Here is a 27,951-nt window from a genome sequence, read left to right on the forward strand (position 1 = left end):
TCAAAGTTTAAATTAATACATGAAAATTTGAATTTGATATGAAGAAATGAGATTAATTATTTATAAGAGGATTATGATATAACATTTAAAATTTGTTTTTTTAAGTTATATATATATCATATATATTATAGATATATATATTATTTAAAATTTAAATTCCATAATTTAACCTGAATTCATATTTTAAAAAAAATTTACATTTTACCAAGTTCTGGATCTTTATCTTTGAAATTGCTAGGTCCTGCATTGTCTGATGAGTTTGAACAGAAACCATTCGGCATTAAGTTGAATTGTTTGTAATTGCTAATTGGTCTTGGATTATCTAATTGATCATATTCTGATTCATCATTATTTTGTTTAATTTCATCATAAACATGTTCAACTTTTTTCCCATCCATTTCATCAATGCTATGATACACATTAAGATTTGGATTTCCCATATCTGCATCTCTGTTTTTCAAATCGTATCGATTATATGATCCTAAATCAAGAATAATTAAATAAAACATAAATATTTTCCAAAAATATAATTTAATGAGTTTACTATTTACAATAATACCTTTGCAATCATCTTCATCATCTGTACAACTATTCATTCCAAGTCTAACTTTTTCATTATTTATTTTTTTACTTGTTCCAAGATTATTTCTAAATTGGAAATTATTTAATAAAGTAGTTGTTCCATCATCAAATTTCGAAGAACCTTGATATGCATACACAGGATTATCGAATTGAGTTTGTTCTAAACAAAATATATAAGTGATAATTATAAAAAAAACATTTCTAAATAATAATAAATAAACAACTTTATATATATATATACCTGGAGGAGAAGGAGGTTCAGCAATATATTGCACTTGTGCAATTTCATTCTTTAAATCTGCTACTCTGCGACGATGATATATCCATCCAGCTAATACCATTGCAATAACAACAAATGCAGCAAAGAAAAATCCTGCTATTATACTACCATAACTCGAGTCATCTTTTTCTTGTATATTACGCGAAAATAATTCTTCGTTACAATTTAGTCCTAAAAAAAATAGTTCATTATTAATCAAGATATTCTAGAATTGATAGATTTAAAATATACCTGTATATCCATGTCTACAAATACATCCATCAGCAGGATGACATATATAGAAATCGTTCTTACAATCGCAAGGTTCCATACAATGATCACCATAATATCCTTCTGGACAAACTAAATTTTCAAAGATGAAAAATTTATAATATTTTTTATTAATTTTTCTTTGATATAATTAAGATTTATAATATTTTTTATTAATTTTTCTTTGATATAATTAAGATTTTATTTTTTTCACATACTTTCAGTGCACTTAGTTCCAGTCCAACCAGGTGCACATCGGCAATGACCATCATTAGATCTGCATTTTCCTCCATGTTGACATGTGCAATGTTGACTGCAATTCATGCCATATGTTCCTTCCATACAAGGTGTTTGACAAAATTCACCTTGCCAACCAGGTCGACATTGACATATTCCTAAAATGATATTAGATATAAGACAAGAAACACTAACTTATTTAAAATTAATGAGATTAATTATATTTATAATATTTCAAAAAGAAATTATTTAAAAAATCAATGAAAAGATTATAGAAAAAAATACGTGAAAATTAAACTGATTTAAATTTAATCAAAAAATTAATACTGATTTAAATTTAAAATAAAATATAGATAGTTCATAAAAATTATTAAAACTAAAAAGTTTATTAATTTCTATTATTTATTTTATAATAAAATATTTATTTCAAATAAATTATAAAAGTAAATTATAAAGAAATTTTACCTGTCACATGATGACATTCACCACCATTTTTACAATGGCAATGATTAGCACAATTTGACCCATAACGATTAGGTGGACAAGGATGTTCACAAGTTAAACCTAAGTATCCAGGTCGACAAATATATTCACCAGTGACATGATCACATGTCATGTTACCTGAAAAATTAAACATATATTAATATATAACATATATTATATAATATATATTAAATAAATAATCATAAATAAATTATAATTATAATATGCTTTATAGTAAATAAATAATTTTAATTATTATTTTAATTATATTAATAAATAAATTTTATATAAATATATATAAATAAATAAATTTTAATTATATTAATAAATGATAAAATATCTATTAGTTTATATAAATTGCATTAAAATAGGAATTATAACTTACCATTTTCAAAATTTTTGAATGATGATATAAAATTAAATCATGATTAAAGAATCAATATTTTTTATATCAATTACATAACTTTACTAATTTTGTGCTTATTATAAACATGCTTAAATACTTTAGATTAATTTTTATAAAATAATGCAAACTATATCAAACAATTTAAAATATAAAAATATATTTCATGCAATTAGCAAAAATTGTTAATAATGATTATTTTTTAATATAATTGCGAAAGTTTGATTTATTTTACTTTTATCTAGAATTATTATTCATACCTTGTATTTTTTCTGGACACTTTTCCTTACAACGCATTCCATACCACCCTTCTTTACAGGGTTGAGAACAGTCAACTCCCTCCCAGCCTCTGGCACAAATACAAGTGCCCGTTTCCGGATCACATGAACTATTATTCATGCACTCGCATTGCGAATGACAGTCATTACCATAAAGACCTTCTGGACATTTTGTTTCACAACGAATTCCTGTTTCATTTTGTTAAATGTTCATATTGTTGAAATTACCATTAAACATTTTTCCTATCTTTTTTTTTAATAATTTTAATCATTTATAAAAAAAATTTAAATAAAATTTTAGAATAATATATTAATAAAATAATATGATAATGATATGAATATATTAAGTAAATAGATAAGAAAACTATCTAATAATTGATGATTTTCTTTTTTTTTTTATGATGAAATAATGAGATAATTGGAATATTAAAATATTATTGTCAAGAAGGGATAAATATTGAAGCTTTCATGTATGATAAATTAAAAAAGAGAACAAACCTCGCCATTCTGGCTTACAGATGCAATAGCCAGTGGCAGGATCACAATCTAGACTATTCTCTTCATGACAATCACAGGCTTGTGTACATCCCAACCCGAAAAATCCTTTTTCACAATGATCTTGACAAAATTCACCAATAAAGCCAGCTGCACACGTGCATGTGCCTACGCGTGTTTAAAAAAAATAATGTATTTTGATATAGGTGCAAAATAAAAATAGAAATATAAAATTAAAAAATATGATTCTCAAAAATATATAGAATTAAATTAAAAAGCAATAGAATAAAAATAAAAGAAATAATAAAATTGAAATAAAAAAAATGATATTTATTAAGAAATAAAGATATGTGATTAAAAATTTATACAAATTAATATTCTTTTGTTAATGATTTAAAGCATTAATTTTTTCTAAAACTAAAAAATATTGCAACCAGCACCTTACCATTTTGTGGATTGCAGGCAGCATTATTAAAGCATTTGCATTTGCCTTCGCAGTCCTTGCCGAAAGATTTATCATCACATGGACGATCACATGAAACACCAACCCATCCTAACAAAATGTAATAATAATACATGCAGAAATAAAATTTAACTTAAGAAATGATATTTTAAAAGACATGATTAAACTGAATAATTCTTATTGAATTAGATTTACTTATCTTTAGTAACGATTACTTAAATAAATATATTTATAAAATAATTTAATATTTAAAAAAATACAATCTACAAATTTATAAATAATATACAATACTATTAGAAATTACAGTTATATTTTATACTTGCTCATGCTATTTACAATCATACAATTAAAAGTTAAATTAGTAATTAAATTCAAGCAAAAAAAAATAAAATAAAAATACAAAAACAATAAACCGTAAAATGCTTCTCATTTTAAAAATATCTTTCTTTAAAAGATAGTTTTTTAGTAACTCATGCATAACTCAATCAAAAAGGTTATATTTTTCATTTCTTTATTTTAAAAATTATTTATATTAATGTATATTAATTTATTAATTTTTGTGCTCGAATCTGTAATACATTACCTGCTGTACAGTTGCATCGGCCATTCTCGGGTGAACACGTGGCACCATTTTTACAGACACATTCTTGTGCACAGTTTTCACCATAAGTGTTGTCAGGACAAATTTCGTTACAATCCTCACCTCTATATCCTGGCGCACAAATGCAAGTTCCATTTATAGGTGAGCATTGTGCATTATTTTTGCAATTGCAACGATTTTGACAGCCTTTTCCATACATGTAGAGAGGGCAAGGTCTGGTACAAGTATCACCATCCCATCCTGATTTGCAAATGCATTTTCCAGTCCAAGGATGACACATTTCTGTATTGTTTTTTTCACACTCACAAATCTAATAATATTTTGTATTTTATTTGTATTAAAAAAATAGTATAGAAACATGAATATTGTATTTATGATATGTATTGAAAAAATAGTATAGGAACATGAATGTTGTATTTATGATATTACGTACTTTTGTACAGTTGGATCCCCATAATTCATCTTGACAAATACGCTTATTGCATTTTTCACCCATCCAACCAGGACTACAAATACATGATCCATCAATTGGAGAACAAATTGCACTATTTTTACAAGTACAATTGTTTGTACAATTCAAACCAAATGTTCCCTCAGGACATATTTTCAAACACTATAAAACATAATTTTCAAAATTATAAAAATTATCATTTAAAAATATTATATTTATCAAGAAATTAAAAATTCATTTTAATAATTCAAAATTCTTGAAAATAATCAACCTTTTCGTCATAATAGCCAGATTTACATTCACATTCTCCAGTAATATGATGACAACCAGCTCCATTATAACAATCACATTCTTGAGAACAGTTTTTACCCCAAAAACCTTCTGGACATCGACTTGCACAGACGGAACCCTATTTTTAAATGAAATTCAATTTAAATCATATATTGATATATTGATATACTTATAAAAAAATTATAATAGTAATCAATTTACAGTCCATCCAGGAGTACAGTAGCATTCGCCAGTTGTAGGATTGCAAGAACCACCATTTTGACATTTACATTCTGACTTGCATTCATCACCGTGTTTTCCCGGTGGGCACAAATCGTCACAACTAAGAAAAGAATTATATTAGAATAATTTAAAATTTGAATTCTGATATTTAATAAAATTAATAATAAAATAAAGAGAGTCTTACAGAGGTCCTGTATAACCCGGAGCACAATGGCATTCGCCAGAAATGTGATGACAGCTTCCACCATTTCGGCAGCGACATTCTTCGCCACAATCTTGTCCATATCGATTAGAAGGACATTCCTGATTACAGTAAGTGCCGGTCCAACCTCTATTACACAAGCATTTACCATCAAATGGATCACAAGTAGCTCCATTTTGACACATGCAGTCCATTTCGCAAGATTTGCCCCATTTTCCAGGTGGACATTCTTAAATATAAATATAAATTTTTTTAAATTATATTCTTAAGAACTAATCATAAATAATAATAAAACATATAAAATGCAAGATTTCTTTATTTATAATATTAATTTATAATATTAATATATATCAATAAAATTATATAATAAATTATTAAAAATATTAAAAATATAATAAAAATTAAATAAAATAAAATAAATAATAAAAATAGATAGTAAAAACTAAATCCGTCATTAAAATAGAATATAAAGCAAAAAATATCTTCTTTTGTTTTTAATTTGATTATTACAATAATTTCAAGAAATAATATAAATAATATAAATAAGAATATATAAGATATATATAATATAAAATATATATAATTCAAGAATAATATAAATAATATGTATAATATTAGAACTTACTATAGTTACACAATGGGCCTCCGTAACCTGATTCACACTTACAGACGTCGGGTGCGATACAAGTACCATGAATACAGTCCTTGGAACAGATAGGAATGCAACGATCACCATCATTGGTCTCCGTATAACCTTTGCAACATTCTTCTACGGGTCTCTGTTTTTTTAATTCCTAATTGAATGAAATTCAAACATTAAAAAGACTTTCTTTTTTTTCTAAATTTTTTTTTTAATTAATTATTATTTTTATTTATTTATTTATTTATTATTATTTACCTGCTCCTTAAATATAGTCTTAAATACGACTTTATATTTGGAGCATCTTGGTGGAAAACTGAAGCACCAAGTATTCTCTCGGACAGTATAAGGTTTCTGCTCCGATATCCTCACCGTCACTGTGTACCTGATACCAAACACGTGTAAAAAATGAATATTATGAGTTATGAAAAAGATAGATAGTTTAATAAGATTAATGAATAAAAAAAAATCACTAATTCTTTTAAGTCTATTATTACTTGCTTTCATTATTACTTATTATTACTTATTGAAAAATTCATTAATTTAGGAAGAAAACTTTCTAATATAATATTAATATGATTTTCATATTTCTTTTTTTTTAAATTATTTAAAATATATGCGAATATGTTTTTAAAAATTTTTAATAGAAATTCCGAATAATAATATTTTATAAATGATTTTTTTAAAAACTTGTTTTTAAGTTCTTTAAGTTCTTAAAAAAAACAAAAAAAAAATTAAATAATATAAATAAAGTAAATGATCATTTATATATGATGATTTATATATGATAACTTTATATATATTATTTTACTTCTTTCTCATTTAAATATATGTTAACTCATATACTTATATACTTTACGTTTACTTACGTTATACTCTTATATACTTACGTTTCTTGCCTCGTACATATATTTGGACCTTCTAAAGCATTAATTGTTCCCAAAGCTGCAATGGCAGCTAATAAATAAATCGATAAAGTCATTCTGACTTTTTTTTTAAAAACATAAATATATATATAATATATATTTTCACGTATATCACATTGCTTTAAGCAATATCTCTTAATGTCTTCAAATATTACATGTGAGATTTCTTTCTTTAGATAATTTTCATACATTCCACATAATCAACATTTTTCTGGATCTGAAAAAAAAAATATTAATATATTATTCAATTTCTTTTTATAATTATCAAAATAAGTAGTAATGTGAGTTAATTTTAATAGAAAATAATCAACAATAAAAATATTACTACTAAATATTGTATGGCTATATTCAGAATGTTATCAAGCATCAAAGTGAGAGTTTAAGAGTAAAAATATTAACTTAATATTTTTATATAATAAAGAAAAAGAATGTAAAAACAAAATAATGATGTTTCAAGTTTTAACATTAGATTAATTAATTAAACATTTTTCATATTTTTTAAAAATTGAAAAATCATTGAAAAAAAAACAAGAAATAAATAAAAAAAATTATATTAAGACACGTAAGTTCAAAGAAATTTCTTCTAACTGTAGACTTTGAACTCCATATCGCAATTTATTTATTTTAATTGCATTCTCGACTTGTACAATTCATGACAAATTGCATATTTATTAAAATGGAAACAATTTTGTAGGAATATATTCAATAGAAATTTTCTTTCTTTTTTGCTTTAGAAAATCGAAAGATCGAAAGAAAATTTTCTTTTGAAAAATAACAATACAATAAAGTATATAAATTATTAAATATTCTTTTTTATAATTATTAATTATTACAAGATTTATATATGTTAGTATATGTTGTTTTATTTAATAAGAGCTTAATGTTAATTTAATAATTAACAGATATATTATATAAATTTATCAGAATAATAAAATAATTTAATAACTCATTATATAGATAAAATTAATTTATAGATAACAAATAGTAAAAATTTCTATTTCTAAATTTTATTTCTTAAGAAGGTATATTTTATAGAATATCAAATTCCAAGAATGATATCTAATCTTGCATGGAAACTTTCTAGAAATTATCAAGTAGTACGATTATCGAATGCGACTCAGATGTTGCTGAATAGTTGCTGATGAGTACATTGCTTGTATTATATGTTGAGTCATACGAAGCTCGGAAAAGTTGCATACAACCACTGAAGGCTGACTACAACTTCCGTATTATTGTCTTCAATTTGCCGAATAGAAAGTTTATCGTCAACCATGCCTGCAGTGCCCAGGAAAACATAAATAATATATTAAAATATGAAATGTCTGTCATTTTTAAATTTTCACAGAGATATAGATTCAATTCTTTAATATTAGTTAATATTATTGAATAGAATTCATTTATAAGAACAAAATTTTAATTAAATTCTGTGAAATAAATTCCTATCAATTAAATTTATTTAAATGAATTTTATGAATTTGTATTATTTAGATATCAAAAAATCATAAATTGTAAAAAAATTTTTTATTTTATGAATTTTAATTGTGAAATATATTTATTTTCTTCGAATTTAAATAAATAGAATAATATATAATTTCTAATACTTATGCTTTTTTTTTTAATATTACTTATATTTTATAATAATATTTTTCATTCATTTTTCATTGTATATCAAGAGATTTAATTTTTTTATTTTTTTTTAAATTTATTTATTGTATTTTTATTTTTAGAAATTTTCTTTCTTATCTTCTGTTGCATTCCATTTGATTTTATAATATTTTTTTTTTATTATTAAATTATTTTTTTTCATATTATTAAATTTTTCTTTCTTGTGCTGAGATTTTCTTTTTGATATTATTAATATTTCTAATAGCCTAAACATCACGATAATCAATAACTACTCGCCTACACAATCGAAATTGCAAAAGGTTGTAATATATAAATATAATAACCCACACTAAAAATTGAAAGAGGATCGAAGTCACGTATGAATCGAATTTCAAACATCCATGCTCTTTATCCAGGATCAATTAGCCTTGAATCGCTTCAGTAAGATAAGTTCTTTCTTCTTGGTTGTTTGCATTCTATGCAGATCGATCAAACTTTACGTAGCTCAAAAGAAATTATATGAGTAAAATACGTAATTGCGATAATAAATCTTGATTATATTTATCAAATTTAATCTTATAATTTTATAATTTTATTTAGTTAATTATTAGTCAATTTACTTTAGCTATTTAGTATTCTTTTAATAACTTTATTTTTAGTAATTTTGTTTGTATTATATATTGATTATAAATATACTTATATAACTTATACTAAAATATACTTATATATAATTGCTCAAGAAAAAAATATTAGTATAATAATAATAATAATAATAATAATAATAATAATAATAATAATAATAATAATAATAATATATATATATATATATATATATATATATACTATATAGTAGTAAAAAAGTGAAATGATAGTAAACAAAACGAAAAATTAACGAATCTAATTTTATTAATTAACCACGAATAACATTTACGTACTACATAAAGATAGATTCAATTATCGTAAGACTAACGAAAATCAAAATCTATCTTTGATAATAATGATTACATTTATTATCATATCTAAATTACCTAATATAATTATATAATCTTGAAATTGGTTGTCAATAGTTATTCGAATTACAAAACAAAAACTGATATATAATATGAAAGATCTTAGAAAGAAATTATTAATTCAGAATCAATAAACTTCATATATTTTATATTTATATTGAAATAAAAATTTCTATTTCTATTTTTTGTTCTTAATTTAATATTTAATTACTTTATATTTGTATATAACTCTATAAACTCTATAAATTATGACTCAAACAAATAAGAAAGACAAAAAAATATCATTTTGTTTATATAGCTGATTTATTAGATTGACTTTTCATTCATCTAAATAAATGTATATAGCATGTGATAATTGATTGAAAATTTGAAAATGAACGATATTGCCAATGACCGTAAAAATCACCGTTGAATCTTCGCAATTTTTTCACACAGTTAACACTATCATTTCCGGTCCGCTAGTCATTCGATCCATGATTTACACGTGCTTGCATATGAATCATAAATCTGGAGTCATTTTACTGATTAAAAAAATGTGATACAGACTCTTGATACAAATGATTCACAGATATTTTGTTGAATGAAATGAAGTTTCTGTTTACTCTCTGTATTGCATTAAAACAATTTTTTTAACAAATTGTGTAACAACTATTTTATTATTATTATTATATCGCAATTATTTATTTAATGCTAATTTATCTAAAAATTAAATATTTATCATTAAAAATTTAATTATTAATAAATTTATATATTAGATAAATTTGAATATTGGATTTCTTGTGGAAAATTTTAAATTATGGAAATTTAAAATGTATATATTTAGATAATTTTGTTTTTATATCAAAGTACTTTAATTTTTGCAATTACATCAATAAGTTAAACTTGCAATATTTAAATTTATTCTTTTCTAGATCTAATCAAATAATTTAAATTAAAATATTCAATTACTTATTTATTTATTTTTTTGAATATTTTCTATTTAAACGAATACTTAAATACTTAGATATTTTAAATTCGAAATATTTGAATATCCATCTCTTATTGAAAACATAAATGATCTTATTGTTTAAATTTAACATTATCATTATAACTTTTTATAATACTCATATTTTTTCAATTATTTCATTCACATCATTGAGTGAGACAATTCAATATAGAAACTATAGAATTCTATTTATTTAACTTAACAATAATATATAATTCATAAAGAACATGCGTTCTTATATTTCTTTTTTGTATACATACAATTTGAGAATTAAATTACAGAATATGCTTCAATATGTAATTATATAATGAACACACTTTTTTTTTTCTTTTCTATATTTTAGAATTTAATTCTTTTTATTTTTTTTTTCTATGATCTTTATTTTCATCACATAATTTTTTGCTTATTCATTTCTTAATAATATCAAATAAATTTGTATATAAATATATAATAGTTGTGCCAATATAATTTATAGATTTGAAATTTTAGATACATATATATATATGTTTTTATAAATAGTAAAAAAAAATTACATTTATTTGATATTATTTTTATTGAATTTTTAGTGAATCTTATTTTATTCTTTTTAATGATTAAAAGTTTATGATTGACATTAATTTATTTACAAATTTATATTACTTTTCCATTAATACTTCATATAAGATATCACAAAATATATTCATTATATGTTCAACAGATCTCATTTATATGTACGAAGATATAACAATTTTACATCTATGTCAATAAATAGGTACATTTCATAAGATTCAATTAGAAATATATATATAGATGTAATGATCATCCAGACGCAGCAAGTCTCTCGTGTACATGTACATATATGTATTCCGAAGAACAGCAGAACTACAGAGATCTCTTTAATCGAGCAAGTTGAATAAAAACTAGATGAGCTATATCTATACATACATATATATATACGAATTATCCCATAGATTGAGTAACAGTATTGAGCTCTATAGAGACATAAAACAAAGTATCAAGTTTATGCTTCGAGTATCTGGATAAACCGAGAAGATAAGAGTTCAATTCTTTAAATCGAAGCAGCATTGTATATATATATATATATATATATATATATATACATAGTAGATATAAACAACTTTAATTCAATCTTCATCGATACTGCATATCATTTTAAATATCGATCAATTGATATATCATATTGTTCTAAATAATATTGATATTCTAAATAATCACAAATCGAAAAGATTGCTATTATTTGTTTATTTAAGAAAATATTCAATAATTCAGAATTAAATTTTATATATTATATTATAGCTATATTATATATATATATATATGGTCTTTTATATCAATATATTAATTATAACTTATAAATTGACTTATAAATTGATATATATTATCAATATCATAGCGTGGGAAGTAATTAATGTTAATAATATTTGCCCACTTAAAATCAAAGTTAGAATAACACTGAATGACAACCTCTTTTCTTGAAAGTTGAAAGGAAAGAACCAGAATCAGAATATGTACGATTAATATCGAAAGGAAAAGAATCAGATTTCTCTGTATTATTCTTCACTACATATGTAATGTAACGGTATTGTGAGTGCATATTGGTTAAATTAATTCATATCTGAATTATTTTTAAAATAATATGCACATGAAACATATTATGAAACATAATTTTAACAAAAAATTCAAAACTTTGAATTCGTAGTTCATAATGATAGTTCATAGTTCATAAATAAAAAATAATTCTAATTTAAAAATAATTTATATAACGTAAAATTATATATAATGTAAAATTATATAAATTTATATTTTTAAATAATCTATAAAATTAAAAATATATAATGTTCTTCAGTATAAAAACAACTAAGCTAAAGAGAAATTAAATATAAAACTTTCAAATAAAAATATCAATATGTTAAATTTAGACTTTGATCATCAAATACAATAATTCCTATAATGTTGAAAATCGATTTACATTTATTTTATTGATCATTTTGTGCATACATATATTGATATTATTCACTCATTAAATGTGAAATCAAATAAATATAATCGACATTGAAATTCATAGTCATTCTGACATTTTCACGAATCATATATTTATATTTTATCGTTTATACGTAATCAAATTTAATAATTGCATTGTGTATACTGATCAAATTTCAATATTGTATATATAAGTGTGTACACACTTTTCAACGTGTAAAAAAAAATAGAAATATTAATTCGTTAGCTTATATAAAATCTTGTAATTTATGCAGATAAATAATCTAATAATTATTAATTAATATAATTATTTTATGATATTTAATGATATAAAATTATTATCTGAAATTCTGAATTATTATCAGCATTTTAGCTAATTTTTTATTCACTCTTTTTTTTAATAAATATGTAAATTAAATAAGAATTTTATTGAAATATATGCTGGAATATTTCAATTTCTAACTATTAAAATCATTTCAATTTAATTTCATATATGTATATAATATAAAAATAATATAAAATAATATAATAATTCCTTCAAATTTAAGTAATTAAAAAGTTATACAGTTTTCATAATTTATTTCAACTTTCTTTTAAATTTTTGTACAATTGTTCCATCTACAAAAAATAATTTCCATATATTATTATATTCATCGAAACGTCAAGACGCAATGAACGCCTGTAAATGTATATTATATACGAACATAGATATCACCGGAAGAGTCAATTCAACGGCTTCTGTACAGCACATTTATTTATGAAGCAAAACAGAACGGGCCGTTTAAGTACCTTAATTGATTGTCGGGACCTGACATGCACGCCGTGTACCTGAGTAACAACGTTGTACATATCGGAGTCTCGAGCGCGGTTGCAGAAAGAATGTATCGTATAGTTAAATGAACTATACACATATATTTAAAAGTAAGATTTTCATTCCAAAGATTTCCATTACTAGATTTCTTGTCTCGTATTATGCTTTATTAAACATAATATAGTATCTCTTTTTTATATTCTGAGTTTTAAATCTAAAAGTTTAAAGAAATGAAAATCAAAAATATAATGATTTCAAATTTAAAAAATAAAAATTTTTAAAACATTAAAAATTTCAAAATTTTTTCTCTCTTTTTCTTAAAACTTACAAATATTAATATGCAAATTTTTTTTAAATTAAAAAAGTATTATAACAAATTAAGAAATCATTGAAAATTCATTCAATTGAAATTTATTTTGACAAACAGAGTGTGCAAAGCTAACAAAAAAATTATATAAATTTTTATTTTGATATTTGATTATCAAATGAAACTTTAGATAACGAATATAAACTCAATTAAATATTTATTTTATATAGAAAATTTATTCTGATAACATATTATATTATTATTATGCTCATATATTATATAATATAATATACATATATATTATAAATGTAATATAATATAAATAATATATAATTGATTCAATGAATTATATATTTGATGTCTTTTATAAAATAATAAACCAAATATATATTAATGTATATATATTTATATTTAATTTAAAAATGTTGTATTTATTACTTATTCGTATTTAAAACAATCAATTTTTCTAATTGTAAAAATATAATAATAAATATAATTTCGAATTTCCGAATATCATTTACTTATATACTTATATATATATATAAAAGTATATATAAGTATATACTTATATATACTTATATATATATCATTTACTTAATTTCATATGATAATATCTTTTTTGCTAGAAACATCTAGTCAGATATAACTTGTTTATTTGCGTAACTAATTAATTAATCAATCAGTTCAGAACAAGGTCGAGTAAAAATGAATTATTTAATGATAAATATGTTTTTATATTCACTGATTTTTAAACATTATGACAAATATATTACATTTTCATTTTATATATATAGAAATACACATAAAATATTAATTAATAAAAACTTAAAAAAGTACTTGATTATAAAAAATATATATAATTAAATTAAATACTTTAAAAATTATTTAAACTCATTTTAATTATGTTATTCAAGATCATGAATATTATATTTTATAAAAGCTAATATAATATTTCATAAATTTCTCGATCAGAAAAATTTTTTATGTAAAAAATATATAATTGAAAATATTTTGACTTCATAAATGATTCTGCAAATCAATCTTTCACTAGTTAACTATTCCAAAACACATGATTTTTTAATTGCGTCGGCATGTTAACACCATCTTATTTAAAATCCTTTAAAGAAAAAAGGTATTAATATTTAAGGGAATTTTTTTTGCAAAATATTAATATGAAATTCAGTCGTCAAGATGTGAATCCGTTATTCATTATTCGTTTTTAGTTCATTATTCGGAATTTAGTTGAAGATTGTATAACTCAGAACAATGAATGGAGAGACTTTGCAATTAAGAATAAGTTAGTCATTGGTTACATTCTTTGCATTATATTGTGATTATTTAGTATTATATTATAACATGATACTTTGATATTATTAAATTGCTCAATATCATTATATAGTTTTAATACTGAATTATTATTAGACCTCGACATTATATAAATAAAATTTATATTTTCAACATATTAAAAAAAAAAAAAGAATTAATTATGATTATTTTTATTAAATAGATGAAAATATTTTTAAAAATTGATTTTTATTAAATAAATTTAATAATAAAAGTTAAATAATAATACAATAATAAATTTAATAATAAAATTAATAAAATTTAATTTTTATTAAATAACAATATTCTCAAAAAATATTTTCTTGAAAATAATCTTGAATATCAAAGAATATTGATATCTTATCTGACAGTTTTGATTAAAAAAAATCTTTTCGATTTTAGCTTAATAATTTTCATTTCTAATATCTTTTATAAATTCTTTTATAATTTCATTATTTAAAGTTAATCTATTCCCTCTTCATTTTTTATTTTTTGTACAAAATAATAAAGTATAATAGATGTAATAAAAAAATTTTAAGAACATATTTCTTGTACATAAAAAAAAATAAATTTCTTTTTTTTAAGTTAATGAGCTTTTTATTTTTCTTATTAGATTTTTTTTTCATTTTTTATATTTTCATCATATTTTCAGTCATATTTTTCCGATTTTAATATTTTATTATTATTATTATTATTATTATTTTATTATTATTACATGAGAAAATGAAGAAATTAAAAAAGACTATATCAAATTCAAAAATTCTTAAGCAAAATACGTATTGACAATTGTATTAGAGATTTTTTTTGTAATTCTATTTTTAAATTACTTTGATATTTTTAATTCTCATTATAACTTCAACTTCAATATGAAGAGAGTAAAAAAAATTTTAAAAAGATAAAAAGATAACTCAATCTTATTTAAGTTAATATCATCATCTTATTAGTTAATATCATCAAATTTATCGACTCGTATCATTTTCGTGATCGAACATATACCAACCAAATCTACATAAATATACAACAAATAATCCTATTAAATCATGAAAACAAGTCCAACAGAAACAAGAGTGAAATAATAAATTCAACAAGAAAGTTACAAAGTTAAATTAAACGTGTAAAAAAAAGAAAGTTCAATCCTTCTCTAGCCTAAAATGAAGTTAATTCGTTTATACGAAAAAGAGAAGAAAAAAAAAAAGAACGATCAGGGTCACAGTAAGAACGTGAGTCACAGGATGTATGTAGTGAATTCGAGATAAAACACATCGAAATTATCATCTCTGTCTATGTGGGATGTGCATCATCAAACATGATTGCACTTCTTGTAATTGCAAGTTCGAAACAAAAGATGAAACCATGAACGAAAGAAACATTTAATCCAATTTCCATTGAAAGATAATTAATTTCTATGAAATAATTTACATATTATAGATTAATGATGAAATTGATTAAATATACATGTTAATGTCTTAATAATAGACAATATCTTTGAAATCGCATTTACTAATGAGAAAAGTTAGCTTAATTGAGAGAAATTAAATTAAAAGATTAATAACAATATACAAATAAATTATTTGAAAAAAAATTTAAAAATAAATTCTAGAGATTAAAATAAATACAAAAATTATATAATATGTAAAAATATCTATTGAAATTTATTTTCAAGTTATAACAACTTAATTTTGCTAAATAAAACGGAAATAGAACTTTCATTTATATGTATATATATAATACTTATAAAATAATCTTCATATTTTTGTTTTAATTTTTATTAATTCTAATTACTTCTCTTATATATTTCATCCGAACATCTTTTATATATGTATATATAAATATTCTAAAAATTATCAATTTTATCATATTTTTCATTCGCTTACTTCTTAGTAAAGTGAGAAATATAGTAAAGTGAGAAACGAATCAGTGAAATATAAAAACATTGACTTTCTATTGTTTCTTAACGCAATAAAAAAATATAGAAGTTTTGAATATAAAAGTTTCAAGAAAATAAGAAATGATTCTACCAAAATAAATATGTGTCTTTATTAAGGTAAATATGTTATATAATTAATACATTAATACATGTAGATGAATGTATCATAATAATATTGAAATTGTTTACATTCATTCTTTTCCACAAATATTTAGATTTTAGAAAAGAGTAGAAAACATAAAATTTCACTATTTTTTATAAATAATATCATAATCAAAATTATTTTTTTAAATTTATATATATATATATATATACACAATATTTAAATTGATATCTTTTTTCATACTTTATGTTAATGGTTGGCGAGACAAATTAAATAACCTATTACTATAATAAAGTTATAAGTAAAAAAAGATAATTAAAAAATTTCTTCATAAAAATTGTTGTGAAAATCTGTTTGAATCAAATTCAATTTGAAGTTTTTAAAAACTTGCAAAATACTAAGAATTTTTATGATTCTATTCATTTATTAAAAATTCATCGATGAAAGAATCGCGAATAAAAATCTAATATTTTTATTTTCTTTTCTTTCTTTCGCACATTTATTAAATCTTATCGTTTAATAATCGTACAAATTGAATTCATCTTGATAGCTATTTTTATATAAAGAAATATAATTATTAATTTCAAAAAATCTCAATATTATTAAAAAAATTTATTTTGATCATATTGCATAAAAAAATTATTAAATAGTATTAAGTTAATAGTAATATATTTTAATACATTTATATATAATAATTATAATTATAATTATAATTTACTATCCTTTAGAATAAATTTTATATAATTAAATTATTAGTTATAAATGAACTTTCACTTAAAAATATATTAATATTTATTATGTTATTTAATAAGTTATTTAAAAATTAATTTTATTATTCTTGTTAACAAGATATCAATTGCATATGAAAGTAACTTATATTTTATGGAAGATAGAGAAAGTATTGATATTATCTATTGGTAATTTATTATATTTATTAATTATTAATTTTAGATTTCCTTAAAATGTCTAATTTATTCTTATATTCTTATAATAATACTATTAATATCTTTTAAACTATCAAAAATTTTAAAAAAATTCAAAATTTTATATAATAATATAATAATATAAATATATATAACATATATGATATTTAAAATTATAATAATATTCAAATGATATTTTTTTATAAAATTTTTCTATGTATTTTTATATATATATATATAAAGTATATGTAAAAATTATATATTTTTTTCTAATATTTTTTTCTATATATATATATTCTATATATAAAAAGAAAAAAAAAGAAAAAATATAATGACGCTCAAAAGTAAAACATCATTTTAGTCAATGAACTATAATTTTGAAACGATATTATCTTTTATCTAATCGCAGTTGTTCGTGTCTGTTAGTTGAGATATAACAAGAATATTATTATTGCTTATCTCTACAGTTATATAAATAAAAATTTAAGGATTAGATAACTGCTATATTTAAAATTAATATATATATATATATATATATCCAAAAAATTAATATTTTTTAAAGAATAGTTTCCATAAGCTTTTTAAATATTTAACAGATTTTGATAACTAAAATCTTATAAATGTTTCATTCGTATTCAAAAAAAAATTTGTTATTTTCTCTTTTTTTTCTTAATTTTATTAATAAAAAGTCTATCTATAAAGATGTTAAAATTTATATCCATTATTTATTATCAATTATTATTTTAGAACACATACATAAATTACCATTACATTTATATACTACGAAATTCTACCATAATTCTACCATATATTAATTATTACAAAAATTTATCAAGCAATAGAAAATTCCATTATTTTTATTTTTATTTTTATTCTTTTCTTAGAACATATGCAATCGTCATAATATTTAAAATTATAAAAATTCTATAATTCTAGAAATATAAAAATTCATAATTTTCATTATGAATTCTTCCATTTTTTTTAAAACGTAATTTATTATTGAAACTTTCACAAATAATTGCAATAAAACTTTCATAATTCAATGACAAAAAAATAAATACAAAAATTTTTATTTTTACTAAATTTTTTACTTATTTTTTGAATCCTGCATATTTACAGTGCATGTCTATAAATGAAAATCAGTATTCAGTACACCAGATAATAACCATGCAAGCTGCACGATTTTTCTTACGTAATCGAATGTCAAGAAGGTAGAAGTGAAAGCCTAAACCAACTGTAAAACTCAACGGAACGAATATCATTTTTTCTTTATTTTGATAATGTAATTTTTCTTTGCTGATAAACAGTAGACGAATTGCATGCATATGAACAAAACGACTCATAAATGTTGATTGTTGCGATATTATGCTTATGTCATCGAGAACTTCTGACCTCATAATAATGTAAAATTATAAAATGAACTACAAGTAAGAATTAAGCGATTATCTTCTGATACACAATTATTCTTTGTAAATATAAAATTTCTTTCACTTGTTGTATTTCTTGAAGATTAAGGATAGCACTAGTCAAATTTTTCTACTTCCAATTTTAATACTTTTGAATAGTCCCAACAATTACCACCAGATGTCTCTGTTATAAATTTCTACTTTACTCATGTCTTCATCCTAATTACTATAAATACATTTTTAAAATCATGTTCATAAAAATAAAGCGACATTCGTACACGTATTATGTTCTATTAACAATATGTCTAATAGACAATTTCGAAATACAAAATATCTAATGTTTTTTTTCTCACCTAATTATTGATTTTTTTTGATTAAATGTTCTTTTTTGACATAAATTTTTTCAATATTGTATATTTCTATCATCACAATATAGTAATAATTAACAAAAATTAAATTACTGTTAGTCATAATTTTGTTAATCCAAAAATTGATAATAAGACTAAGAATGAAATAATTTTATTCGTCATTTTCTAAAAATATAATATTTTTATGGATAATGATCAGTTAGAAACACTGTGTTTGTTATATTATTACAAAAATTATCTAAACATATGAGATGATTTCTTATGAAAAAAAAATAAGAAAATATGTAATAACTTTAATTTTTTTTTATTTAAAGCGTAATTTTCGAAAAGATATTCGTCGAAGTGACGATTTTAACAACCAAAAAAAAAACAAGGAAGTTAGCTCTCGACACTCATTAGAGCACAGGAAATGCTTCATAAAAATCGGATCCCACAATATTCCGATTGGTCACAAATTTACGACACAGATGCATTGTTTTAGCAACAAATTTGAATCAAATTAAAATAATGTGGCATTTTAATCGAATAACATATATGTGAATTATGCATATTAATAAATTAAAATAGGAGAAAATGATTTTTAATCTTTTATAATAATAATATTTAAAAAAAAAAAAATAAAATTAAGAATTCATACTTTATGTGACAGAAATATAATTTATATACAGGATCGTACATTCAAATAGATTTCAATAACGAGAAAAAAAATTATAACAAATATTTTTTGTAAAAATTACTTCAAGTCATAATTTCGCTATTAAAGAATTAAATAAAAAAAAAATTAATGAAGTAATAATATAATATCAGAAAAAAATTAGATAATTTTTTTTCAAATAACTTTTATTAAGAAATAAAATAAAATCCTAAATAATATTTTTAATAATCTAAATACGAAACAAATGTTTTTAATGATATAATAATTAGATTCATAATTTCAAACGATAAATTTATCTATTCTTCAACTAGCAAATTGATTCAAAAATCATTAATTACCCAGATAATTGTTATCTTTTTAATTTGTATTTCTTTCATTGAAATCTCAACTAATGATACTAAATTAATTAATTTTTCGGAAAAATCAATTAATATATCTAAAAAATTATATGTTATGATTATATTTCGATATAAAGTGTATCGAAGTGTATCGAATATATAAAGTATAACACATAAATTAAAATAAAATTTTTTTTCAACTTGTATATTGAAACTCACCAAAATATTTATATACTGAAGAAAATATTAGTATAAATTATTTCTCTATTTTAAACTCAACATTCAATTTTATTTTTTTCTTTTTTGTATTACCGCGGAAATCCTTGACCACTAGAATGATTGTGTGCTTTTCATCAACAGCGGCAACAGCCAGCTGCAGTTCTACATCGATCCATTTAATATATCTGTTCGTATGAATTATCATGAGAATGCTCCATCTTACTAAGAAAAATGATTTTGATCCTTATATTTCTGGATATATAACATGAAGAATTAAAATAATTTCCTTTTTAAATTAGATTTTTAATTAGATTTATAGTTTTCTTGCAGAAAAATGATAGTTTCTATTTTTAATATTTATAATAATAATATTTTTTAAAATGGCGAACAATTAAAAATAATTATTATAATATATTAATTAATTTATTTTTTATAATAAAATTTCTACAGATATAATATACTTAATGTCAACAAACTATTAATATTTATTTTAAAAAATTTATTTAAAAATTTATAAAAATAAAGAAAATCTTAGAGAATTTATTATCTATTATGCTCAGAATATAGAATATAGAAGAATATAGAATTATAAAAGAATTATAAAAAAATATGTATTGCATCAACTTTAAAATTTTCGTTAGAATTGTCATTTATACGAATTATATGTATTGCAACGACGTAAAAATTTGTAGAATATATTCAAATTTTTAATAATTTAATTTAATTTATTAAAAATTTTAATAATTCATTAATCAATTATAAGTAAAAAATATGAACATTTTTCATTAAATAATATGTTATGTTCTTATAAAAATTATATATTAGTAGTAAAATTTTTAAATATAATATTCAAAACATTGAAAACAAAATTTTAAATCTTGACTTAAATTCGATATTTGAAAAATAAAATCAAATTTAAAATTTAAAATCTAAATCTTAAAATTTGAATTTTAAAATCTAGAATTTGAAATATGAAAAATGAAATCTAATATTTAATTTAAAATTTTTAAAAAAAATTTTAAATCTAATATTTGAAACTTAAAATCTGAAATTTAAAAATAAATTTAAAAAGTAAAGCTTAAAATAATGATTTGCAAAATTCTAATGAGAAAAATTGAATAACATTTATAATAACAAAGATTTTCATTGACATTTTATAATGTAATTGTCAAAATTTAATAAATCATTGCAATAAAAAATTCAAAAAAATTTACCATTTCCTAAACTACAAATTAAATTATTGATTATACTATTTTCATCACGAAAGATTCTATATATACATATCTATCTTTGTTAGTTAGTTTTCAATTCATCACTATATATATAATTAATCATCACAATACATAGATTAAACTTTAGATTTATATTCATAATTTCTATCTATCTAATAATCTTCTATCTATATAATCTTAATTAAATTAAATATCATCCAAAATTCATTCTATTCAAACATCTAAAATATTATTATAAATCTAAAATATTATTAATTTTCCGAGTTCTTATCTACGAAATTGTTTATGCAAATAAACTATAAACAATTATGCATTTATTATAAAAAATATAAATTTAAATATTCGCTATTATAAAAAATGAAAACTCTTAACAAATTTGAATAATAGATTTGACCAAATTCTTAAACTCCTATTATGTTCTAAATCTTAAATCTTCTGTGCTTTCTTATACGAAAATCTTTTACTCTGCAGATAATTATGTATTTATAAGAAATTTAATTATACAAAAATATAAGAATATAAAATTGCATAAATATCTAAATATCATTATATAAGATGTAATTTGTAATAATTGTAAAAAAAATTTTAATCAAATTTGAATGATATAAAAATTTAGATTGATTGTTCAAAAACAATACAAAAACAAAGAAATTCGCAAAAGTAAACAAGAAATAATCGCATATTTTTTAATTTTTTTTTATTCTATCAAAATCATCGAATCTTTCTTGCATTCATTGAATTACATTTTTTAATGAATAAGGAGAATTAAAATTGTTTTTGCGATTAAAAATAAACAAACAATAACCTGCAACGATGTTCCCATAAATAGAAAAGCATTATTCGAGAATGTTCAGAGAATTCAACGTGAAAAAAAAAAGATAAGATAGAATATAGAAACATAAATTTGTGATCAAAGAAAGATTTATATGTAAAAAGAAAATGTAAAATTAGATAAAGATTAATATGTAAGAAAAATAAGGAAGAAGAATATATGATTTTAATAAATTCTGATTATAATAAATTAAATTATAGATATATTTTTGTTAGAATAAATGAATTATTTGTTTCCTTTTATTATTTGTTTAGATAAAAAATAAGAATAAGAAATATGCAATTCGAATCGAAAAAATATAAATTTATTTATTTTTATAACGAGAAATATATTATTTATATAATTAATATTTTTTTCTTTTTTGTTTACTTTTATTTGTGGAAAAGTATGAAATAAAATAAATATAAAATAAATATGAAATATAGTAATATAAATATATTATATTTATATTATTATAGTATAGTATAGTATAGTAGTATAAATATAAAATAAAATAAATATGAAATAAAATAATATAAATTTATTCTAAAATAATAATTAAATTAAAAAATATACATACATGAATATTAATATTACGTATAAAATTTAATTATATATACGTATAAAATAAATATTATTTACTTCCATTTGGAGTCTTATTATGTTGAAATATTATTAATTAAAAATTCTAAGATTAATTATTTAGAATTTCATTATCTCTCTTATAATTTGCAATATTTAATATATTTCAACTATACTGTCACAGATATAATATATAATTCACTTATTGATCTCGCGACATAATTTTTATGAAAATAATTTTTTGATTTCTTTTATAAATTTTTTATTTTTTTCATAAAAAAGATATATTTTAATTCAATCATTATTGAACATACTTATGATTTAATTAATATTTGATAATATTTAATATTAATAAAAATTATTTTCAATCAATACTATTTTAATTTTAAATTTTATTTAATTTTAAAATTTTAATTTAAAATTAAAATTAAATTTTAATAATTTTATCTTTTTTTAAAATATTCAAAAAAAATTTGGTTTATATTCAAGTTTTATATATCTCATTTTATTTATTTTAAAACAATTTTATTTGTTAATTAATCAATCATTTTCGTAGATTAAAATTTAAAAGACGAATTTTAATTAAACTTAAACATATTCCTATAATGAAAATGAAATTTTAAATCATTTCGAATTCAAGTTGCAGTTAATAAAATGATCTAATAAACAAAAGTTTTAATTCTTCTTCTTTCCATATTTATAATATGCAATATACATATTAATTTTAATTAAATTTTTTTAATTTAAAAATTTGTTTAAATTGGTAAAAATTAATATATCTAAAATGAAAAAGTATATAATATATAACAAATAAAAAATTAATATTTTTTAAGTAAAAACAAATTTTTCAATATTAATTTTATATTATTTCTACTTGTCTTCAACTTAACTAGATATATCTTTTAATATATATTCTATCACGTTCTTCCTTTTACGCTAGACTTAACACGTTTCACAAAATTCCTTCGCGATCATTGGTGCAATCTGTTACAAGAAAATGCACATTAGTGAAATTATATTATATATAAAACGCTAACATTAATTGCAAATATTTGATGAAGATTATAATACGAAAAATCTTGAATCCAATTAACAATATAATTACTTTACTATTTATTTTATTAACTTTTTAAAAATTATTTTTTTCTGAAAAATCATAAAAAAATTATTATTACTTCTATTATTTTTGTTATTAGTCAGAATATATTTTTTTAAATATTTTTAATATTTTTATTTTTTTTAATATTTTTATAAAGAATATTATTTTTTTTATTTAACAAGTAGAATAATCAAAATCATAAAAATCATAAAAAAAATCTTAAGAACGCATATTAATAAAACATAAATAAATAATGTGCAATATACATGAAAAAATTGTATAGATTTTTGTTGTATTTTTTGTATAAAAAAAATATTTAAAAAAATGAAAAAAGACATTTTATAATAAAATAATTATTCATTTCAATAATTTTCTATATTTTGTTATATATTTGTAATTTATCCAAAGTATTAATATAAAAAATAAAAATAATATATGCAATAATAATTTATATCATCATATATATATAATATGTAAATTTTTCTTGACTTTAACTAATTCAAGATTACTTAGAAGATTCTTTAGAAAGATTTTCATTAGAAAGACTCTCATTAGAAAGACTCTTAATTCTCAAATTTTTTTTGCAACACTCTCCAAAATAATTCAAAAAAAAAGAAATAAAAAAAAAATTTATGAGAATATTTCTCTTTATTTGATTCAGCTCAAATTTAATATAGATTATTTTTTTATTAATTGAAATTATTATGGAAGATGCCACAAAAAAAAATATTGAAAAAAATTTTGTTCGATTGAAATACATCGAAATAAATTGGACGATGAAGAAGATTGATAAAATAAAATAAAGTTTAATAATTCATATTTTATAACGATTTTCCTGATGACAAAAAGCGAAAGAACGTAGAAAACGTATTTTATTTTGATTTATTGATTATAAAATCATATTATAATAGTAAAAAAAATTAAAAATTGTAATTAAATATAAGTAACTCTGTTAAGTATTTTTTCTCTGTGAATTTTTAATTAGTATATTCATAAAATAATATTCATTAAAAAATTAAATTAAACTATTAAGTCTATCAATTTTTCAAACTATTAAGTCTATCAATTTTTCTATTGATCTATAAATTAAATATTTTTTTATTAATTGATATTGCCACAATTATATATATATAATTAAATGTTAACATTCTAATTTATATTTTTAAATAATATTATAGTTTTGAAATATTTTGTATTTCTAATAAATAAAAATTTTTAATTCGAAATAGACTAAACAATGAAATATGTGTACCAATAATATTGAAATTTTTATAAGAAATTCTTATAAGAAAAAAAAATAAGCTCGATCAGTTCTCATTTTATGCATTGTATGCACGTATTACCAATATTGTTGCATTCAGTATAAATACAATGTTCTCAATTAAAACCATATGGACAAAATGTGCTCTTTCTGTTTTTGATATTAAAGTCCGTATTATTTTCCAAAAATATATTTTTTTTTCTTCTTTAATATAATAACGTTTCAAGTAATAAAGATTTATTAATAATTTTAATATATGAATGTACATAAATATGATTCTCTTATATATATATCTTTATATTTCAAAATCATAATTTATAAATAATATATAAAAAAATAATTTTAATAAATTTATAATAATAATATTAATAATGATATACTTAATGTATTTTATTATATAATTGTATTTTATTACAATAATAATACATATCATTGAATAAATTTATCTACAAAAAAATCCTTTATAATTCTAATTCTAATTCTAAGAATTCTTGTACATATAATTCTTATTAGAATAGAATTGTATTATACAGATATAAAAGATACTATGTTCTATGTTTTATGTACATATTGTTAATAATTATTTACTTTTTTCATAAATATCCTTAAAATATATATTAATATCTTAAAAAATTTTATAGAACAAATACAATTAATATTATTATTAAAATCTATATATATATATATATATATATATATATATATGTTTAGAAATAAAATAAATAAATATATATTTTTATTAAATTAATAAATAAGATCTTAAAAAAATATTTGCGAAAATATTTAAAAATAAATGCACAAAGCACGTTTAATAATACAATTTCCTTTTTTTTTACTTGTTAATCTAAAAAAGTATATATTTATTCTTTATCTTAAATGGTAATAAAAAATTTTCAATATATTATTTTGTTTTAAAAGTTAAAACAAAAACAATATTTTAAATTATATAATTATATATAATAATTAAATATATTATATAATATATATTATAAATAATTATAAATATATAATAGAATATTATTAATAAGATTTAATATAAATTTCGTATTTAAAGAAATTTGATTTAATACAAAATATATACATTTATAAGAATATGATGCCAAAAATATAAATTTACATCATTTTAAAATTAAAATTTCTAAACATTTTTTATTATGAAACAAATAATGTAGAAAAAATTTTTAAAAATTCAGTTTATGAATATATTTAAATTATTAATGAATCAACAATTACTGTAAATTATTATTAAGCAGTTTAATATTGATTTAAATAATTACTTATAAACTTCGATAAATCGAATCCGGAATTACAGATAATTAGTTCATGAAACCTGAATTTTAAGTCGACCATTAATTTATTTAAAAAAATACATATTTCTTATCTTTATTTTATATTTAATTTCTGTTTATGTTAATATAAAAAAAGAAATGAAAATAAATAAAATCTGTTAATCGATTATTTTTAATTTAATCAAAATTTGATAAAAAAAATGTATCAAATGTTTTAAAAAATAATATATTTATAAATATTATAAATAATATTTTGATATCATGCATGTATAAGCAGTGTTATATAAGTAATATATATTATTCAATACATATTCAATTAAATACATAAGAGAATTTATACATGTATGTAATAATATTTAGAAAATTATTACTACAAAAAATTAGTAATTTTTCATCTGACAATAAAATTGAATTCAATTTAGATTGAAGTTTTTAAACTTCATTTCATTGATAATATTATACTATTTATATTGAAAAGCACACTAAGCATATTAATTGTGTAATGAACAATTAAAATTATTTTTGTACAATATGTTAACAATCTTTATGATCATAACTAAAATAATTAAGAATTTTAATTGAAAAAAATAGTATATATTTTAAATTTTATGTTTACTATATGTTTTAAACGCATGATTAAACTATCAATAAATATTTTATAAGAAAATATTATATATAATAACAAATCATAACAACATACAGCACCCTTAAATCGTAATCAAAAGAATAAATTATATATTTAAGAAGAAAATTAATATATTTCATGCTCACTCTAATATGGTTTCTCGTGTAATTCAAGAATGTAAATCATATAAACACAAAAAATACAACAGAAAAAAAAACGTAATAGTTGGCACAAAGTATAAAATTTGACACAGAAACTTGACTCTTCACTGTTCAACTTTCAACTAAAC

General features: G+C 19.6%; 1 protein-coding gene across 1 annotated transcript; it reads right to left on the reverse strand.

The window, feature by feature from the left end:
* Positions 1-106: 106 nt before the first annotated feature.
* Positions 107-27,941, reverse strand: LOC122713700 (protein draper). The gene is made up of 18 exons (XM_043934409.1): positions 27,809-27,941; positions 6,768-7,020; positions 6,136-6,262; positions 5,863-6,031; positions 5,220-5,466; positions 5,015-5,135; positions 4,794-4,931; positions 4,505-4,684; positions 4,054-4,381; positions 3,453-3,560; positions 3,011-3,175; positions 2,495-2,701; positions 1,814-1,969; positions 1,330-1,506; positions 1,094-1,204; positions 824-1,033; positions 560-742; positions 107-481 (listed from the first exon to the last, which is right to left on the reverse strand). The coding sequence occupies exons 2-18, from the start codon at positions 6,992-6,994 to the stop codon at positions 195-197; spliced, it is 3,141 nt and encodes a 1,046-aa protein (XP_043790344.1). The 5' UTR covers positions 6,995-7,020; positions 27,809-27,941; the 3' UTR covers positions 107-194.
* Between the last annotated feature and the right edge of the window lie 10 nt (positions 27,942-27,951).

Source organism: Apis laboriosa, unplaced genomic scaffold (assembly GCF_014066325.1).
Source record: "Apis laboriosa isolate Shangri-la unplaced genomic scaffold, ASM1406632v1 scaffold26_cov146, whole genome shotgun sequence".
Lineage (NCBI taxonomy): Eukaryota > Metazoa > Arthropoda > Insecta > Hymenoptera > Apidae > Apis > Apis laboriosa.

Excerpts from the sequence above, each read along its gene's own strand:
- LOC122713700 (XM_043934409.1), bottom strand. The coding sequence starts at position 6,994 with ATGTATGAAAATTATCTAAAGAAAGAAATCTCACATGTAATATTTGAA. Across the intron at positions 4,932-5,014 it reads ACTGTACTCCTGGATGGACT|GGTTCCGTCTGTGCAAGTCG; the intron begins GTAAATTGATTA and ends ATTTAAAAATAG. Across the intron at positions 1,034-1,093 it reads TTGTAGACATGGATATACAG|GACTAAATTGTAACGAAGAA; the intron begins GTATATTTTAAA and ends TATTTTTTTTAG.